At 44.3% G+C, this 20,965-nt stretch overlaps 2 protein-coding genes across 3 annotated transcripts; one reads left to right on the top strand and one right to left on the bottom strand.

Annotated features, from left to right (window-relative positions):
• Positions 1–161: 161 nt before the first annotated feature.
• On the bottom strand, positions 162–10,371 carry zgc:86896 (uncharacterized protein LOC415190 homolog). 2 transcript variants are annotated; one of them, XM_056288309.1, is made up of 11 exons: positions 10,244–10,371; positions 10,028–10,140; positions 9,268–9,410; positions 8,327–8,431; positions 7,454–7,676; positions 6,516–6,623; positions 5,020–5,226; positions 2,880–2,955; positions 2,103–2,293; positions 1,031–1,121; positions 162–529 (listed from the first exon to the last, which is right to left on the bottom strand). In XM_056288309.1, exons 3-11 carry the CDS (start codon positions 9,329–9,331, stop codon positions 524–526), a joined length of 1,071 nt encoding a protein of 356 aa, XP_056144284.1. In that variant the 5' UTR covers positions 9,332–9,410; positions 10,028–10,140; positions 10,244–10,371; the 3' UTR covers positions 162–523. The 2 variants fall into 2 exon arrangements, with proteins under 2 accessions (XP_056144284.1, XP_056144285.1); XM_056288310.1 differs by lacking the exon at positions 10,028–10,140 and having other exon boundaries at positions 10,244–10,333.
• A 1,966-nt stretch (positions 10,372–12,337) lies between these two features.
• rac3a (Rac family small GTPase 3a) lies at positions 12,338–20,629 on the top strand. Its single transcript, XM_056288311.1, has 6 exons — positions 12,338–12,474; positions 15,320–15,391; positions 15,514–15,631; positions 16,992–17,054; positions 17,289–17,448; positions 18,896–20,629. Exons 1-6 carry the CDS (start codon positions 12,440–12,442, stop codon positions 19,024–19,026), a joined length of 579 nt encoding a protein of 192 aa, XP_056144286.1. The 5' UTR covers positions 12,338–12,439; the 3' UTR covers positions 19,027–20,629.
• The last annotated feature ends 336 nt before the right edge of the window (positions 20,630–20,965 follow it).

Here is a 20,965-nt window from a genome sequence, read left to right as displayed (position 1 = left end):
ATATATTCTTGATAATAATAATAACAATAATGATAGAGAATTAAGAGAGGTTAATTAGTTGATAGACCTTAAAACTGGTTTCCTTTACTACTGTTATAATATGACAAGTTAGCAGCCATCAAAAGCCAATAGTTACACGCAAAAATGTAAAAAGTATTGCTCTCACTATATTTAGTTTTCATTCAATGTTTAATTCATGCGGTGCAATACTTCCAACATGCGCATTTCATTTAACATGTCCATCCTGCCATCACTGGTAATTGGCACTAAGTCCTTTCCCAAGAGGTCCCGGGCACAGAGTTTTTATTTGCCGGAATAGAAAAATACTGATTACTTCACAAAGCATCTTTGCACTGTATCTCCATTGGGAAAAACAACAACGACAACAACATGTCAGTTGTTATGTTACACAGCGATTGATCGTAGATGGCATGACAGGGAATGACTGGTTGATACTAACAATATAAGACACATAGCTTTCTGGTCCACACATCTGTCCCAAGTAGTGACAACGTATGCTGTGTCAAATCTGCAAAATAGGAAAAGTAACACAAATTATTTCATAGCCCCCCAAGAAAAAAAAACAATTGCAATAAAAATAAGAATTTAAGGCAACAGAAACAGGAGCATGCAGCATAGCGAAGCTGGGCTCCAATCCAACACAGACAGTTGCACAATGGCAGGAGACAGTAGATAATGTCTTTATGCATCCACCTAGTTTAAACTTCGTCATCTTTCTCAATGGCATCTATTTTATTGACTGGTGAAAAGATTTATTTTATTTTATTTATTTATTTATTGCAGTGTGCAGGCTGTTATCGTTCTTTATCTGAAGGATGTGATTTGCAGTGAAAATTGCTGACTTGAACCACCACCAATGCCAGTCAAACAGAGGTTAAGGCATCAAACATGGCGCTTATTCAAACTGAACGGGGATATAACCAAATCATTCACGAAACACTGAAAAGTCACAACACACAAGTCGCCAAAAATGGATTTTATGTCCAGGAGAAGAGTAAAGACATTGTACCTTAAAATCCCACACCACCATGGCTCCATCCAGACCCACACTGCTGTACTTCTCCACTACGTCTTTACCTCGAGACACAACACGCAGCTGCCTGTGGAGATCACCGGCCACATACAGACAAAGCACACTGCCGTGAGCTACAGCCAGTTGTCTATACCAGTGGTTTACTGTTCTGCCATGGTGCTGATTACATTCACCTCCAGGGGTGGGCAACATGATCCAGAAAGGGCCGGTGTGGGTGCAGGTCTTTGTTCCAGCCAAGCAGTTACGCACCTGATTCTATTAGTCAACCAATAGTCTTTGCTCAGGACCTTGATTTGTGCACTCAGGTGTGTAACTGCTTGGTTGGAACAAAGACCTGCACCCACACCGGCCCTTTCTGGATCATGTTGCCCACTCCTGACCTGTACTGTCAGGTGTTCCAGCTGACTAATCCAGACATGACACAGCTGCTGAATTTAATTAACATATCTGGCAGAACAGAGAACCAGCAGTCAACTAGTGTATATAGTAAAGGTGTGCGTGTGCGTGTGCGTGTGTGCCAGGTTTTTCTATCCTAAAGGGGACATTTGGTCCCCGTTATCCTGAAAAAAAACAAACCTGAAACGACCTACCTTGTGAGGACATTTTATGGGTCCCCATGAGGAGAAGTGTCTATTTTAGGGTTAGGATTTAGGTTTATGGTTAAGGTTAGAATAAGGATTAGGTTAAGGTTAGGGTAATGGTTAAGGTTAGAATTAGGATTAGATTAAGGTTAGGGTAAGTGTTAAGGTTAGGCATGTAGTTATGATGGTTAAGGTTAGGGTTAAGGGCTAGGGAATGAATGTAGTCAATGAGGGGGTCCCCACAAGTATAGGGAGACGTGGAGTGTGTGAGTGTGTGAGTGTGTGTGTGTGTGTGAGTCTGAAGAGATTGTAGAAGGAAGTTATGCACCCTAGCAAAACAGCTATCAACTGTAACATATTGTGCAGAGACATCACCAGTAGCCATTATGTTGAAATCCATCCATCCATCCACCCACCCATCTTATGCTAGGCTACAGTGTACAGTATCGGGCAGGAGAGACTCTTACGTGATGCTGTTCTGGTGCAAGGTGACTAGTTCATTGCTGTCCTCCTCAGTAGCCTTTTTGTCCAGGTTGCGGAAGTGCTGCATGGCTGACATGCTACCCTTGGAGGTCTGTTTGGGGATGTTAAGCTTCTTCACAAACTCCACACAGTCTGGGTCCTTATAGGTAAACTGGTATGGGCAGCAGTCATGCCCCTGAGAGAGAAAGGATTAAGAAGTACGACGGCAAGGGTCACATCAAGGTATGTATCCCTGTATTTGCCACGGGAGACAAAGTGCTTAAGATATATTCTTGAGGTGTTTGTCATAAAAACTTGGTTATAACTTATAACTATAACGAGTTCAGTTAAAGTATACCTGTACTTTTCATTCACTACTACAGGTAAACACAATTAAACACAAATTAAACACAATTCAGATGAGCCTCAAGATGATCGCTGGTTATCATCTTAACTGGGTGGTGGCTATAACTAACTGAGTCCAGTCCAACGTGGATCTGCCCTTCAACAAGTGTCTATTTGCAGCTCTGGTTATTGCATTACATAGATGGCAAGAAGACTGAAAACTGGCACAAATAAAAAAGGATGATAAATGACCTGAAACAGAAGGGGATGTCACCGGTATAGTAATCCTTAGTTGAACCACCACTTTTTATCTCAGAACACATTAGTGTAATGTAAAAACTTTATTGTTAGATATGATCATCTGTCCTAATTATTGCTGTCTAAATAATAAAGCTTGTTTCTGTGCTCAGATTAAAAAGCCCCCATCCGCTACTCACCGCGGCCACAATCTCGGTGGGCGTCACATAGAGCACGCTCAGTAGAGGCAGATAGTCTGTCGTCAGCTGGGTTACTCTAAAAGCACAAGGTCAGAGGTCAAAGACACCATGCGACTAACTGTAAGTGTATAGAAAACATAATGAAAGAGATTCTCCGTGTCCTAAAAATGATCTGGTGCAGAGAGGGATTCTGGGTTGACCAGATCCAATAGTAAATAATCTAGTGAAATAGGAGTGGTCCTATAACAACTATAGCATCTAGATGAACTGCAGTCGATAAGAGTGTCATAAAAGCTGTGTGGCACTTATAATAAATAGGTTTAAATCTGTACATCACGTTTCAGATTCCTTTCGGATGCATGCAACAAATACGTAATTGGTGACAGAGAAGAGAGAAAGTCAGTTATGTATCAAGCCAGAATTTGGAAATAAAACATCTGCCAACAAGTGACATTTTTGATTTCAAGGAACACAAAATGTAGCTGTGAAACTGTTCTTTAAATGCCCCTTTGTTGGGTGACTGGGTAGCGTAACGGTCTATTCCATTGCCTACCAACACAGGGCTCACCGATTCGAATCCCCGTGTTACCTCTGGCTTGGTCGGGCGTCCCTACAGACATAATTGGCCGTGTCTGCGGGTGGAAAACCAGATGTGGGTATGTTTCCTAGTCATCGCACTAGCGCCTCCTCTGGTCATTCGGGGCACCTGTTCAGGGGGGAGGGGGAACTGGGGGGAATAGCGTGATCCTCTCATGTGCTACGTTCCCCTGGCGAAACTCCTCAGTGTCAGGTGAAAAGAAGCGGCTGGCGACCCCACATGTATCAGAGGAGACATGGTAGTCTGCAGCCCTCCCAGGATCGGCTGAGGGGGTGGAGCAGCGAATGGGACGGTTTAGAAAAATAGGGTAATTGGCCAAGTACAGTTGGGGAGAAAAAGGCGGGGGGGATGCCCCTTTGTTAAATGCATCATCACTATGTGTCTCCGACTACTTCATACGCCTCCTATCCTCTTCATTGGACTTGGGTTCACAGTTTCAGCGCAACCAGCTATTCATGTCTTGTGTTTCACTATTGTAGATGTATTTTAATTCAGTATTTAATTACAAAACACTTTCATCACTAGAACGTCAAAGGAAATAACCCCCCCCACCTCAGAAAATGAGGCTAGAAGAATAGAAGAAAAAAGAGGCTGGAAAAGACTGTCATCAGTGGCCTCAACAACTACCGTCCAGTCACACACACCAGTCATCATGAAGTGTTTTGGACAGGCTGGTGCTGCCTGCCTCCCACCTTCCACCCACACCAGTTTGCCTACAGAGTGAATATCCATCCTACAGAGGATGCCATTGTCACTGCTCGTCACACTGCACTGACCCACCTTCAACACCAGGGGAGCGATGTGAGGCTGCTCTTCACAGACTTTAGCTCTGCCTTTCACGCCGTCATCCTGGGCAGACTGGTCACCAAATTTACTGACTTAGGACTTTCCCTACCCACCTGCCACTGGATCAAGGACTTTCTGACCAACCACCCCCAGACTGTCTCCTGCAGCCTTACACTCAGCACCGGCTCCCCACAGGGCTGTGTGTTGAGTCCCATTTTCTATGCCCTTTACACTCATGGCTGTGCCCCCACTAACAGCATCATCAAGTTCACGGATGACATGACTGTGGTTGGACTTATCTCAGGAGGAGACGAGACAGCCTACAGGGATGGAGTCCAAAGACTTCAGCCTTTTCTCTGAACCAAGTAAGCCAACAATGTAGGTAGTTTATAAGCAGGCAAAAGCTCACCATCATTAGTTTACCGGCGCTTTTGCAGAAGAGCCGGACTAGCTTACAATGCTGAGGCATGAAGTACATTGGATGAATTTCTTTTTAGTACTTCATTTTACACATTGTCTCACTGCCATGTCACAAGTGTTTCATAAGGACCCCAGTAAAGCTGATGAAAAAAATAATTTTAGTGGCTATGAATATGCTTATTTATGCTAATGAGTGTGCATTAACTGTAGTTTATATGATATAGTAGCTAAGATGCTTGAATAATACAGTGCTTAACAAGTCTGTGCATATGGCCAGCTGGTTTCTGAGTCTGCCTGACTTGAAATAAGTTTGCGTGGTGTGGCTGAGGTACTCACGCTTTCCCCTGGGTGGCATCGGCCACAGTAATACTGCTGTTGTGGGCCACCCAGGCCAGCTGATCTCCACTGGGGGAGAAGGACACACTATGCACCCAGCCTCCACAGTCTTTATGCTCCAGCAGAACCTCCCCAAAAGGCATCTTCGCCCCCCACGCTGTAGGGCCAGGTTTGTCCTCGATGTCCTTGATGTAGGCAGAGAATATCCTGTGTGAGCAAGATGGTGGAGATTTATCAGTCGGGCTGTGCTGGGATGAATTATGTGGTGGATTCGAGTATTGTAAAATGACTGGTGCTGTTGCTGCTGTGCACAACACAGGAGATATGGTGAAGAAATCAGTCACAGATTATTTTGATTGATATTTTGATGAATTGTGTAATTGTTCAGATATAGCAAAAAGAAAAAAGGATGAAGATGTTCCAGGTGAAAATAAAATTTTGGTAACATAAGTAGACTTGAGGTTGAGATTTTGGATGGGAAGCAGTTTGCTGAGACACAGAATATGATGTAACTCTCCTTGTCTTATAAGGCCAGAGCAAAAACTCTTACAAAAGCATTGACTCATGCCCTGATATGAACCACCTCACAGGAAGCATCCACCACACATTACAGGGCTGAGTGTAAGATCATTGGGGTTATCAAGCGGGCACCTTCCCTTGGTGATTTTTGGTTGAGTAAGACCCAACAACACCACCAGATAGCTAGCTCACAGTGAGACTCAGACTCCTGCAATTATCTGCTCAATACTCGCTTTTAACAAAAAACAACTCAGCTGTGATAACAACTTCCATAACATCTTATACAATACATACATGGAGCCATATTGCCAGAATGTATTCAGATTAGCGAGAGAGAGAGAGAGGTGTGTGTGTGTGTGTGGGGGGGGGGGATGAATGGTGAACAAACCTAACAATTTATAGTCAGGTTCAATCTGGCGAAATACAGAAAGTGTAGAAATTACTGTGGTTTTACGCAGCGCATGGGTTGTCGAGTCACAGCAAGTCAGGTTTATCGCGACAGCCCGAAAGCACTGTTCCAGTCGCTGATAACAACTTCCATAACATCTTATACAATACATACATGGAGCCATATTGCCAGAATGTATTCAGATTAGCGAGAGAGAGAGAGGTGTGTGTGTGTGTGGGGGGGGGGGGGACAAACCTAACAATTTCTCGTCAGGTTCAATCTTGGCGAAATACAGAAAGTGTAGAAATTACTGTGGTTTTACGCAGTGCATGGGTTGTCGAGTCACAGCAAGTCAGGTTTATCGCGACAGCCCGAAAGCACTGTTCCAGTCGCTGAGGGCTTTGGATTCACACAGTGAGTAGATACACATGTATGTACTGTATCGACTGTCATGTACTGTATCTACTGTCATGTACTGTACACATAGGTAGATACAGTACTTAGACCCAGGGTAACACATTTTGCCTCCTGAAATCCACATTTGGACACCCTGAGAGGATCCACAATAAAGCTATGATGGTCGTCTGACCTGCAGTGGAAGTCTGCAGAGCCAGCTGCCAGCAGGATGTTGTTGGGGTGCCAGTCCAGACTCAGCACCGTGGAGCGAATCGCCTTCTTGATGTGCTTACTCAGCCACCTGAAAGAAAGGGGGAAAAAAATGGCAAAAGTCACTAGAAATCCCTAGAAAGCTATTCTCTGTTGTCAGTCGAACACATAGGTAAATATGTACATGGATGTACTGAAGGTGAGCATGTAACAGGAGAGTCTTGTATGTTCTGAGGATCAATATAGCGGGTGGAATTAAATTAATTTCCAAGTAAAAAGGATTTGCGATGATTTAAGACTCCTCATTTTCACAACTTGAATTGGATATCTTTTTTTTGTGTGTGGAAGTTTCCTCCTTTTTCTCCTCAATTGTATCCGGCCAATTACCCCACTCTTCCAAGCTGTCCTGGTCACTGCTCCACCCCCTCTGCTGATCCGGGGAGGGCTGCAGACTACCACATGCCTTCCCCGATACATGTGGAGTCACCAGCCGCTTCTTTTCACCTGACAGTGAGGAGTTTCACCAGGGGGATGTAGTGCATGGGAGGATCACGCTATTCCCCCCAGTCCCCCCTGAACAGGCGCCCTGATCGACCAGAGGACGCGCTAGTGCAGCAACCAGGACACATGCCCACATCCGGCTTCCCACCCACAGACACGACCAATTGTGTCTGTAGGGACGCCTGACCAAGTCGGACGCAACACGGGGACTCGAATCGACGATCCCCATGTTGGTAGGCAACGGAATAGACTGCCATGCCACCTGAATGCCCTTGAATTGGATATCTAATTGTACAGGACCAGTACCTGCTGACAGAATTTGAGAAATAGGGTATGTACATTCACTCTTTTGTCTGTTTGTCATATACACAAGATACAATTGGAGCTGATTTGATTGTATATATTCTTCATATTGCCCACCAGTTATTCTCCTCCTCAAAGTAGCAAACGGAGATGAGGCGGGCGCCACTGCCGAGAGCAAACTTGTTCTCCAGGGGAGACCACTTCACGCACGTGGCCGCTCTGTTAATCCGAACCAGGACCAGGGTGGGTTTCCACACGCCGTCCTTCAGGGTCCACACGTAGGCATTACGGTCAGAGGCACATGTCACGATGCGGTTGGACTCCGGGGCCCAGTCAATGCCTGTGGATATGTTGATCATTTAGCCACATATCACATAGTGCATTGTTCTCATCACAACTTAGCGACCCTAAATGGGTTCGGTCTGTCTCCAGCTGTAGTCTAGAGGGATAACATTTGTCCAAGCAAATCAATTTTCACTGCAAAGTAAGTGAGGCTGTCCACCAAAGCTGCTAACTTTTCCTCATTTCCTACAAGTCTCTTAAAAAGACAGTCAAAATGGAAAATGTTTTTGTCATTTTTGGTAATTTTTTTGTCGATTTTGGTAGCTAGGGGCGGCCTGGTGGTGCAGTGGTTAGCGTGGTCGCCTCACAGCAAGAAGGTCCTGGGTTCGAGCCCCAGAGTAGTCCAACCTTGGGGGTCATCCCGGGTCATTCTCTGTGTTCCCACCGTGTCTGTGTGGATTTCCTCCGGGTGCTCCAGTTTCCTCCCACAGTCCAAAGACATGTAGGTCAGGTGAATCGGCCGTACTAAAATTGTCCCTAGGTGTGAATGTGTGTGTCGGCCCTGGGATGTCCTGGCGGCCTGTCCAGGGTGTCTCCCCGCCTGCTGCCCAATGACTGCTGGGATAGGCTCCAGCATCCCCGCGGCCCTGAGAGCAGAATAAGCAGTTCGGATAATGGATGGATCGATGGATGGATGACAAGCATTACCTGTGATCCGTCCGCTGTGCTCGGTGAGTTCATGGATTTTCGTCCACTCCTTGCCCTTCTTCTCATAGATGTTCACCACACTGTTGTTGGGGCTTACTGCAATCTCTGTAAAGCCACAAAGTTCGTGTAGAAATCCCTACATCATCACAACATCATAAGGTTGGTTGTTACAATAACCTATATTTACATTTTGTACTTCATATAACAATATGTGGCATGATATGATGATGAACAACTGGTTCATTTAATAATGTATCACGGGAAGAAAATGTTAGGAACACAATAAGAAGGAATACAAAGCACCGTCATTGAATTATGTAGTTGCAGTGATCCCATGCAGCTAAATGGCATGCACCAATAATGCGGATTAGTCATCAGTGGGACCACTCATGCAAAACATGCATGCGGTCATGGTATTGGAAGGCACATTGTATGAACAGCATTTAGTCTTGACAGAGATATGTAATGATAATATACTGGTCTAGACGGTTCCTTACATCCACTCTACAAGTACTATTAAGTAGCAACACACGTCCTGAGTACTGTTTAATGCATATGCTGTACTTCTATGCGTCGGTTTCCTGTATTGATTGATATTCAGATTAACTGCAGTTCTCCAGATGCCTGCAATGTAGTTAAAGAATGGAAAACAATGCATCCTCAGGGTACACAGTAAGGGTGGGCCAGTCTAATGTAAAACCCACATGTTATGGAGGGTAACGCGGGGTTCAAATATCTGTGTGTGTGTGTGTGTGTGTGTGTGTGTGTGTGTGTGTGTGTGTGTGTGTGTGTAATATCTTTGCAATTGATATCACCATAGACTTAGCAGGCGTAACAAAATACAGAATTTGTATGGAGAACAGTGTATAAATATGTATGTGTATCAATTTTGTGTCTCTCCATGAGGAAATGCGGTGAGACTGGTTTGCTATTCGACGTACGCGTCCTGTCTTTGTTCCAGGCATGGCAGGACAGTGGCTCCAGGCCAAAGCTGTACAAAGACATGTCTCAGCAAAGGTGAAGAAGGCTCAGGAATGTCGCAGGCAGAGGAATGCCTTGTCAGGGATTGTTTGGAAATCTGCCGCTGCAGGTCCAGGAATATGAAGAGAGAGAGAGAGAAAATGAGAGAGAGAGAAAGAGATTGTTGATTATTGAAGCTGCTGTAAGGCCAGTCCCTTGTTTTGTAGCTGAAGTGTTGCAAATTCCTGCAGTTTAGTTTCTCTTTATCGACTGAGTTAACTTCATAAATTAATTGCACACGTTGCTGATTTTCACAATCATGCCATAATATAGTCTTCATTCTTTTTTTCCCCGTCTTCCCGTGACATTATATGTCTATGTGGGCTCAGTGAGTCATGGTGTACAGGGTGGACCGGTATCAGACTTGTTGCAGGTTATGCAGGCTGTGCACACATGCTTTAATTGTTAACTTTTAGTTGACAGAGGTGTTCTCATTGTTTCTACAGATAACCTTGTGACTAATTACGCTATGTCTTGGTTTTTAAGTACCAAGATATGTTCCTGGGGTCATTTTATATTGCTATCATCTGGCCCAGAGGAAGTTGGATCTAGAATACGTTTTGAAGTTTTGATCACCGGAAAGTTGAGGATTAATGATTTTTACAGCAGCATGCAGCACAGTGTATATTTTTTCACATTGTGTCACGTCGTTTCAACAACGGCATACTGGATTGCTCTTACCTGGCAAAACGTGAGAGCTACTTTTCACTTCACAACACGGTCCGACAAGAGGCCCCCTCAGCCAGACAGACCGGACCGGTTTGGGAATTTGGCAGTTAAGGTGACTGTATGGACTAGAGCAGAAAAAAAGCCCGTCCTTGACCAGTCCTAGCCTGACACAAATGACGAGGTATGATTGACACAAAGCAAGACACCAAGGGTGGTGGCAGAACTTACCTTTGGTACTGGAAAAATACACTTTTTCCTTGTGTGTGTGGTCGGGGTGGCTGTGGCGGTCAAGGTGGTGACAGCAAAACTTTGTTTGCAGATCCTGGACTGTTGACTCAAATGGTGCCGTGCAGTTAGTCTGGGTGTTAAGCAGTGGGTGAGGTAATAGGGAAGGGATAAGAAAGGGGGTGTGTTTGAGAGTGCAAGGGTGTGTGTCTATATGCAAGCATAGACACACAGAAGCATCTGGAATAAGCTGAAGGCAAAAAAAAATAATCATGCACACTTAGATGTTAGAGCATGTTGAGTTGGACTGGGGGTCAATGAGAAGAGTGTCTTTTTGGATCACCACCACCCCTGATGCTAGTTTTCATTTTGGTACTTCCTCCCTCGGAGAATCACTGATCTCGTTTATCACCTAATTCAATTTGATGGCTGAACAATTCTATGACAAGTAACACATTATGTTTTCATTCAAACGCATGTTTTTTAGTGTTTCAACATGAACCAAAAACAACAAAACAAAGCAGCACCTGTCCAGCGTTGACCAGGAGATATATTACACAGTTCAAAACTTTAAGGTATGATATGTCAGTGTTAGATTGTGGTGACTGGCGGAGGGCAGAGATGGGTAAATATGAACAGACATATGGCATCAAGAACAACTAAAATACCCAGCCAATGACGGTGGATGGAGGATGTGGTAATTGGGCCAGTGGTTAAAAAAAAAAATCTGATCTGGTAATGAAACTAAAAGCAATATGAATGAGGAAGAGTGGAATTAAAGTGGTAAGAAAGGATAGAGTAAGCCGTTTGGGGAACATTAATTTCTGAAACTACAATATTAAATTGATTCTATTGATAGTTCCGCAATGTTTTTTGGTAATTAAATTATCTTCCTGGAATTATTCAATTGTCAACCATTATTATGATTATTATACTCATAATTAAATTATCAGTGTTTTACCAAAATCTGTGGCCGTCAAAATTGCAATCATGATTGTTAAGTTAGGTCCAAGAGAGTTTGGTGGCTGGTAAAGTTTAGTATTTGGTTTTGCGTGGATATCTTCAGGTTGAGTTTGGTGCCCAGATAGCAAAATTGCTGTGGCCCGGACCCATCCCTCACCGGCACTTTCATCCGGCCCACATACCGCTCGGAATGATGGCCCTTGGGTGGCCCACTCCTGTTTGCCAGATCTGGGCCAAAACCAAGCCATAGCAATCCCGCACGGGCCACGTATTTGCCAAAGGTGGCCCATATATGTTTTGTGATATTTGGGCCATATTCACCATTTACCACACGGGCCACTTCAGGGTCGTATCCACATGACATGTTGCCAAGAGCACCGCCTCTTTGCCAAAAAAGGCCCACATTTGATTTGGCATATTTGGGTCATATTTGCTATTATACATGTGGGCCACTTCAGGCTCACATCCAATTTGTCAGGGCCAGAAGAAGGCCATCAGTGCTGCATCATTGCCTGAAGTGGCCCACATCCGGATGCTATCTGGGTGTGGTTAACTTTAGGTTAAGGGTTTGGTGTGGTTTAGTCGAGGGTCGTCCCCCCCCTAGAAAGCCATAAAGTGACTAGCATGATATGGCAACCCATTTCATTATCTAATCATCTTAAGTCACTAAAATTTAAACACCAGTACACTAGTACGAGTCACTATTCTGACCATCACTCATCACTATTTCATAACAATTAATTGCTAAAAAATAGATACTGGGTATGCCAGAATAAGCATTATGACCTGTCACTTTTTCTTACGATTCAATAACCACTGGTTGTTTATTTTATTTACTTGTAACTTGCTTAAAAAGTGGTGGACACACCTCTAATAGTATCTTTCTTTCTTTTTTTAACAACTAATAACTTCACAACAGCGGCTAGTCTTTAAAAACAAGTACTAGTGTTTAATGTTTGGCGTCTACCTTAAAATGAATACGTGATAAACCTTACGGCCACTCGTTTTCGACGGTCGCAGATTTGGGTGCGACACCGGCTTGAGCGCCGTGCGGCGGCGCGCCCTTTAAATGCCTTCGGCGTTCTCCGGAAGTGCTCGACCGCGGTCGGCAGTCGGCTCGTCCAGCGCCGCAGCCGCACCAGCCGCCGTTGTTATTATTATTACCGCTACAGAAGTGCGGGCGCAGGTGGCATCTTAGAGACAAGACACGGCTTTGGATAGCACCCCTCCCTTCCGATGCAGGCCATCAAATGCGTTGTCGTGGGCGACGGGTAAGATATCAGCGTTTGTGCAAGTGAAAATGCTTTTTTTTCCTTCTTCTCCTTCTTTTTTTTTTTGCCATGTGTGAATTTGCGTCTGAGAGTGCAAATGTAGAAAGGGGCATGGGCGAGAGGGTGAATGTGGGTCTGCATTCAGCACGCTGGAGTCCTCCAACCCTTTGGCTCAAGCGTGCCATGAATTTTAAACAGGCCCACTGGCCACCTCTTGCTGCTTCACTGGAATGCTGAACTATGTGAACACCCGATCCAAGTCGGGTTGGTGTTGGTTTACTGGTAATTTTTGTAGCTTTTTTTTTTTTAAAGAAATTTGGGTAGTGGGTGGTAGTCTAGTCCATGTTCTTTCAGAACTGAAAGATCATGCCCCCCCCCACACACACTTTCCACCTTTAGGCGTTAAGATCGTTTTTATGAAGCGAGGTACAAATGCGTTGAAAGAAGCATCTTAGACTCCTGAAGGTGCAGCAGTCTATGATGCTTACTGAACACATAGACATGCTACAGATGGGTTCGCAGCTAAACGCAGCTTTCCGAAATGCTCTTCTTCAAATGATATAATGGGTCTGTTGGCTTGCCACAGAAATACATAGCGGTGATGCATAGGCAGTTGGTTTGTTTATTTATTTATTTTTTGGTAAATGTATAGCAGAGCGAAGATATCTAAGGAAATGTGTTACAGTAGGCGGAGACCTCACTTCACGGCTGCTGGGTTTGACTTTCTTGTTTGTGATTAGCAACCTCACAGAGGCAACCCAGACACGTTTCCCCCTGAATGCAAAGCGCCTCATCACAGATAAAGAAAACCTTCTTTATAAGGGTATTTCTCTTGGTTAACTCTCGCTCTACGCCCCCCCCCCCATTGTTCATACACATCTGTAACACTCAGTGTAGCTGTCTGACTCACTCTCATACACACACACACACACACACACACACACACACACAAAACGTGCTCTCCCCGAATTCTGCTCCTCTCTGGAGTTTTTCTTTCTTTCTATTATCCTTCGTTTTTTAAACAATACATAGCTTCACCCTCCACTATCAGCCCTACACACTCTTCCTTGTTTCCCTCCGTGTGCTGTGTTTATATCTGTACTCCACAATTTGTCAGGACCTCCTTCCTCCTTCTTCCACTCCATCTTGTTCTTGTGTGTGTGTGTGTGTGTGTGTGTGTGTGTGTGTGTGTGTGTGTGTGTATAGTCTGGGATGCAGTGTGGCCTCAGTCTGTTAGAGCTGTCGGTGCATGTTTGCAGCCGTCTTGGTGTGCATGCAGGGAAAGAGGAACAGACAACTTGTGTCATCCCGCAATAAGTCTAGAGGGAATAAGTTGTGTGTGTGTGTGTGTGTGTGTGTGTGTGTGTGTTTTGACACCATAACATGTAAAACATTTATTGTAAATGAAACCACAGACCCTGGGTGGTTACTCTTTATTTGTAATACGGAAAATGAAACATGGATCAAATATTCATTTCAACCCAGCGTACAGCCCCCCTCACTCGCTGTAGCGTTGTGTGAAACAGAGGAACATCATGAAATGTCAAAGAGTTGTCGCTTCCAAAACTACTAACTTGAAATCAAATCTTTGTCATAGTTGTGTGAAATATATTTGCAGGGGTGGGATCACAGAGTAACTCGCGATACGATACTATCACGATACATTGTCCATGATAACAATGGTATCACGATAGTGATTCTGCGATACTCAATACATTGCAAGACAATCATCCACGATACATCACGACATCTGTGCCACTGAAGAAGAAAAGATACCCCCAAAGAGGCAAAAAGCAGGAATTATGTATTTATTCACTGCGCTGTGGTGTAAGCTTCACAGAGTTTGACAAATGAGATGAAACAATGTACAACAAAGTGCATAGAGTCTTAGCTTAGTGCCTCTCTAACACACGCGCACACACATACACACTGCAGCTTCTCCACATGTGCCATCATTCTAATGTAAAATAAAACTCCCTGCCAATTTCTTTCCTTTTTTGGGGGGGGATCCCCCCCCCTTTTTTTCTCTTCAATTGTATCGAGCCAATTACCCCCACTCTTCCGAGCCGTCCCGGTCACTGCTCCAACCCCTCTGCCAATCCGGGGAGGGCTGCAGACTACCACATGCCTCCTCCGATACATGTGGAGTCACCAGCCGCTCCTTTTCACCTGACAGTGAGGAGTTTCGCCAGGGGGACGTAGCGCGTGGGGGGGAACACGCTATTCCCCTCAGTCCCACCTCCCCCCTGAACAGATGCCCCGACCCACCAGAGGAGGCGCTAGTGCGGCGACCAGGACACATACCCACATCCGGCTTCCCACCCGCAGACATGGCCAATTGAGTCTGTAGGGATGCCCGATCAAGCCGGAGGCAACACGGGGATTCGAACCGGCAATCTCCGTGTTGGTAGGCAGCGGAATAGACCACCACGCTATGCCCCCTTTGTTTCCTCTTTTTGTTCTTTAAACTTCTGTATGAGCTACTGTTGTTTGAGTTTGACTGTTATCAATAAAGTTGGGGGAAAATTATCGCTGAAAAAAAATGTTTAATACAAATATCGATATTTGGCACCAGTTTCTCCATAACACATCTCAAGAGGGAGTATTACGATATATTCCAGTATGGATATTTTGTCCCACCCCTAATATGCAGTGGCTAAAATTAATTGTGATTGTCCCAGATTGTAGTGGACTCAACTTTTACCTAATTCATTTAACCAGCCTGTATAATGTTGAGATGAACTCTAAATTCAGTTTCTCCACAGAGACAATAAGTGCACTACATAACAGCTCATGCACTGTGTATGCCTCATGTATTTTTGTTAATATCCTCCCTATTTTCCAGTGCCGTGGGTAAGACATGTCTACTCATCAGCTACACCACCAATGCCTTCCCTGGAGAGTATATCCCCACCGTGTGAGTAGTGCAAGAGCACATATGAACTACTACTGCTTTATGTAATTTTACTCTACATATATATAATGTGAGGTGTATGATGACTCCATGTTACTCAGTCATGTCTCCATGTCCCTTCTCAGCTTTGACAACTATTCAGCCAATGTGATGGTGGATGGTAAACCGGTCAACTTGGGCCTCTGGGATACAGCGGGTCAAGAGGACTATGACAGACTCAGGCCTCTCTCGTACCCTCAGACGGTAACACACACACACACACACACACACACACACACACACACACACACACACACACACACACATTAGCATATAGTACTAATCCAACTAATTTACCCATCTCCTATAGCCTCAGGGGCCAGACAAATCATGTTAATTGATGCAAGTAAAAGTAGACTTGCATGTAGGTCTCACCTACGCCTCAGGCCTCCTTCTCTCACCAAAAGGGTAGAAAGAAGACAAGAAAGAGAAAACTGACTTACATACTGACTTGCCAGCACATGCAGGCACAGCCTTTTAGATGAGTGATGCTAACTATGGTCGCCACTGACAGAAGACGTGCTTTGAAAACATCGGGTCTTCTGTGTAACTGCTCACCCTGGAGAATGGCACAAGGGTTCTTACATCATATGCTGTGCATTAGTTAAATGATTATTTATACTATCATAGTATGTAGTTGTAGTAATAACAGCCAAATTATCACGAGAAGCGGCCTTGTTGACGTTAGATAATTGAATCCCAAGTTGTTGGAGCTGACGCTGTAACACACTACTGGTTAACTGACGTAACTCACCTCAACTTGTCTTTACAACAATCCAGCTCAGTTGAAGCACCACTCAGAAACTGGAATTTCACACAGTGCAGGGTGCCAGGGTCGGTTTTCTCACTTCAACATGGATACTTAAGACTTTGTTCTGTGGAAAAACGTGTTTGGTACTTTCCTCTGACCATGGATTTTTCTCCTTCCATCTTTAGGAATTTCCATCTTGATGTGTGTGCTCTGTATTAACATTATATATGGCTGACTTCGTGGATTTAGTGTCAGCAATACCACCCACAGCCTTGCTCGGTGTTTACAGGGCGATGATGATCTATAAAGATCCCAATCCAAGTCTTCTATTGTTTGACTCCGAGGGTCTCCATCGGAGTACTTCAGGATGCTAAAGTATCATAGTGTGTCAGACATCCATCCCCCATAGTTTTCAATACTGGCCAGTTTCCTGTTTTCCTGCATGTATTTGCTTGTTATCTTTCCTCGCCACAGTTTCTAACAGGGTCAACTGTGTTGTCAAAGTCACTGCTAAGCAGAAATGAATTATAAGACCATTTTACAAAAACGAAAACAAATAATTAGGTTTGCGGTAAATGTGTTAACATTTACTGCACTAGATTCAGTTATGTCAGTGTGGCTGAGCTGACAGTGCAACGTGCAGTGTATGCAGACCTCTGATTTTAGCATAACGCTGTACATCTGTGCTTCCTCTCGCTTCACACCTTTTCCTGATGATAGTCCCTCCTAGTCTTACTAGCTCTCTCAATACTCGTTTCTCAGTCAACTTTTCGTCTCTCAATGACTGATTCTCTCTCTGCCTTCCCTCCACAGGACGTTTTCCTGATATGCTTTTCACTAGTGAGCCCAGCGTCATTTGAGAACGTCCGAGCCAAGGTCTGATTCGCAGCACAGTCACCAAAAAACGAGAGCCAAATATTGAGTCCTACGCCTTTAGCATGAGTAATGAGGGCCACCGCCTTTCCAAAAAAAAGGCCCAAACAATAATTGTGCCTAATTGAACTTTCAGCTACCAAATGTTATTCATAATAATGTATGGACTATGGTCTACATTTGTGGCTGTAATATCCAGTTTCCTAACATGCACTCGCTTGCCTCTGACCTCCACAGTGGTACCCCGAGGTACGCCACCACTGCCCAAATACACCCATCATTCTGGTGGGCACAAAGTTGGACCTGCGGGATGACAAAGACACCATTGAGAGGCTGAGAGACAAGAAGCTCTCCCCCATCACCTACCCACAGGGCCTGGCCATGGCCAGGGAGATAGGTAGGGTTGTCTTTTATGTCACGTACTATTGTACCCTCGGTCTGAAACAGTGGAGCTTTGCAGAAGATAGAGCTGGATGGTTAACAACAGTATGTAGCTGTGACTCTGTTTAACCATTTGCTCTGGCTCTGCCAAAGGAAAACTCTCAAAAGGAGTCATTAAGTTTGCTATAGTAAGCGTTCCGGTAACATAGCGGTCTATTCCGTGGCCTACCAACATGGGGATCACCGGATCGAATACCCGTGTTACCTCCGGCTTGGTTGGGCGTCTCTACAAACAGAATTGGCCACGTCTGTGGGTGGGAAGCCAGATGTGGGTATGTGTCCTCCTGGACGCTGCACTAGCGCCTCCTCTGGTCGGTCGGGGCGCCCGTTCAGGGAGGAGGGGGAACTGGGGGGAATAGCGTGATCCTCCCATGTGCTACGTCCCCCTGGCGAAACCCCTCACTGTCAGGTGAAAAGAAGTGGCTGGTGACTCCATATCTATCGGAGGAGGCATGTGGTAGTCTGCAGCCCCCCCGGATCGGCAGAGGGGGTGGAGCAGTGACCGGGACGGCTCGGAGGAGTGGGATATCTGGCCGGGTACAATTGGGGAGAAAAAGGGGGGAAAATCCCCAAACAAGAAAAAGTTTGCTGTAGTATGCATGCTCAATATTATAAGCAAAATGTTGGGTGGGTGAGGAATACACCTACACTGATGGATTCCACGTTCAGCATCTACCGGCAGATGTGCCGATATTTGGCACTTTTGTCTTTGGGGCCAGCTTTTTTTTTTTTGCTCCAAATTCAGACAAAAAGCCCATACACACGACAGACTTATACTGATGTAACAAAAAATGTACTTTAATATGTCTGGACTTTAAGTAGCCGAACATTTCCATGTCTATGTTATGTGGGACTACAGTAAAAGCCAAATGTTTCTGGGGCAATAATAAAAATTAAGGGAAAAATAATGGACACAGCTTGAGCTAGCTTTCAGTTAGCACACTAATAATATTTGGCTTATCCATATTATGTGAAGGCTGTATTAGGATTGCTAAACTATTCCAATTCCTCCTGTCCAACTAAGGTTTCTTTCTCTTAACATAATGCACACACAATGAGCATGCAATATGACCAACACGATGCAAACAGAGCACTTAATTTAAACTCAGTGTACCATGAAGTAGGGTTCCCTAGCCCCTTAGTGCACAACAGTGAGTGTGGTCCGTTCACATAGTGAAGCCAGAGCCTGTATAAGCTGGCAATAAACTCAGTGTTAACCTACCTCTGCAAAAGTTTGTGGTGCTTTTTTGCACATCATTTTAGGTTCGTGATGATTTTAGCGAGCTAATTATTTTTACCATGACCCAGAATGCTTAAGATCGTTAAAACAACCAGAACACCACGTTGTTCTTATCTGTACCTCTACGTCTCTCCCTGTCTTCACGGCCTTGTGACCTCATCAGGTGCAGTGAAGTACCTTGAATGTTCTGCTTTAACCCAGCGTGGACTGAAGACGGTCTTCGATGAAGCTATCCGTGCGGTCCTGTGTCCTCCGCCTGTCAAAAAGAGGGGCAAAAAGTGCACCGTCTTCTGAGGAGGAGCAGTGTTGACACAAAGCCAAGGGGGATGCGGTTACTAAGGTTACTAACACATAAGGGGGAGGGTACTGTCAGATGGCACCTGCTTTGAAATGCAACTTCTATCTAACGGGTGTACAGAAAGGGGTCATCTTGTCAAAAGATCTTGGCTGGTATACGGATGAAGGAGGCACCACTTTGTCATTAACCTCCAGTTAAGGTTGTATTTACCAATTCTTTGACATGTATGCCTTAAATCAACTGGATAAAGTCAAAATGCCTGTTTCTTACAGGTAGAATAGAAGTGAGAGGGATTTTTTTTCTACATGTGTATGCAAGAATATTTTCTACTCTCTTTTTCAATTTAGTCTCTGTAATTTAAAACACAAACTCACAAAAAAGACAGACTAACTCCAACTCTCTATGTAGAGCTTTTTGGTGCAAGCTGGTACTAGCAAGTTTTTAAACATGGTTGGCTATTTCACAGTTATTTTGTCTTTTTCCTCCAATTACACTTATTGTTCAGGTATGCAGTAATTTCAGTGTGGATCATTGTGAGTAGTTTCCTCCTAGTTCACTGTAGAACGAAACACTCTCTATTGACACTTATTGTGAACATCACCATTTTAATCCCATTTTGGATATCTCTGAACCCCAGTGCCCACGCTAAATTGTCAGATATGGATATCGGTGTTATCACTCAATTAAATAATAATAATGATAATAATAATAATCATGACATTTATATAGCGCTTTTCTAGACACCCAAAGTGCTTCACATCAAAGTGCTTGAACCACCACCAAAAAAAAACAACAACAACAACAAATGTGTAACTTAAATTGAGAATCCCAAATGATATATTTCTTATATCTATTTACAACTATGAAAAATCCCTTGATCATATCTATCAGATTACAGATGAGCAGTTGATTATTTTGTTCCATAAACTGTTTTAAAATCATAATTAATGTTTGCCCTGGGCATACCAACAGCAGCTATGAATCTGTACATTTGCAACATTGCATGTACACATGGGCTTTATTAAACGAACTTGTAAATGTGCCATAGAAACAGATATTATATGGATTAAGTGTGTGGCATTTCTATCTTGTCCAGTACCACAGGTTTATTTGCATTTTACAGTTTATATTTGCCTCTAATTCCTGACAGCAACCCGGGAATTCTTTTAAGATCACAAAATTAATCAAGCACAAAATTCCTAGTTGACTCAAGTACAACTAGACAACCCAGTTTTCTGTCCAACACAATTTCCTGGTGGGGTAAAAGCAAATGTTTAAGGAGTAAGTACTTGTTCTTAGCCTGTCTGCCTACTCACATTTAAAAAAGGATGGGAAGCGTGTGTAGATGTGAAGGGCAGTGATGGAGGTGTGGGTCAGACTGAAGGTGTCAGTGTTGTAGCAGGACATCTCGCCCCAGCTCCTCTCATGTCCACCCGGAGAGTTTAGCTAGCTAACATTAGCGCGTCGCCTTTCTGCTCGCCTCATTCTTCATCGGTCCAACGCGCTGGACTTCACCTGCTGTCTACGACCCATGGGGCTTCTTTTTTCTTCAAAAACTTTTATTTACAACAAACAGGTATACTGTGGGAGTGCATGAATGAGGAGACGGAGAGATCGAGTCGAGTTAATTACGTTTACTCGCCCCACAAAACGACACCGATACAGCACAATCTCTCGTAGCAACCAGCTAACCGCTAGGCTGCTGCAAACATGGCTCCACCCCGGAAACTCTAAGCAGTGCCTACGTCAGCACTCTGAACGTCTGCCTTAAAGGAGCAGCGGCCCCTGGTGAATCTACCCTCGATTGTGTATCGCCACCATACAATTGTCGAAAAAAACAGAAAACCCAAGAAAAACAAATTTGTACAGACAAGGGGAGTCCAAAGTCCACTCGTTTTAAGTCCTCTCAGAGTTCAAATAAAATGTGCTTTTTTA

Source organism: Lampris incognitus, chromosome 10 (assembly GCF_029633865.1).
Source record: "Lampris incognitus isolate fLamInc1 chromosome 10, fLamInc1.hap2, whole genome shotgun sequence".
In the NCBI taxonomy this organism is placed as follows: domain Eukaryota; kingdom Metazoa; phylum Chordata; class Actinopteri; order Lampriformes; family Lampridae; genus Lampris; species Lampris incognitus.
Note: the sequence above shows the minus strand (reverse complement) of the source record. Positions and strands in the feature narration are given on the sequence as shown.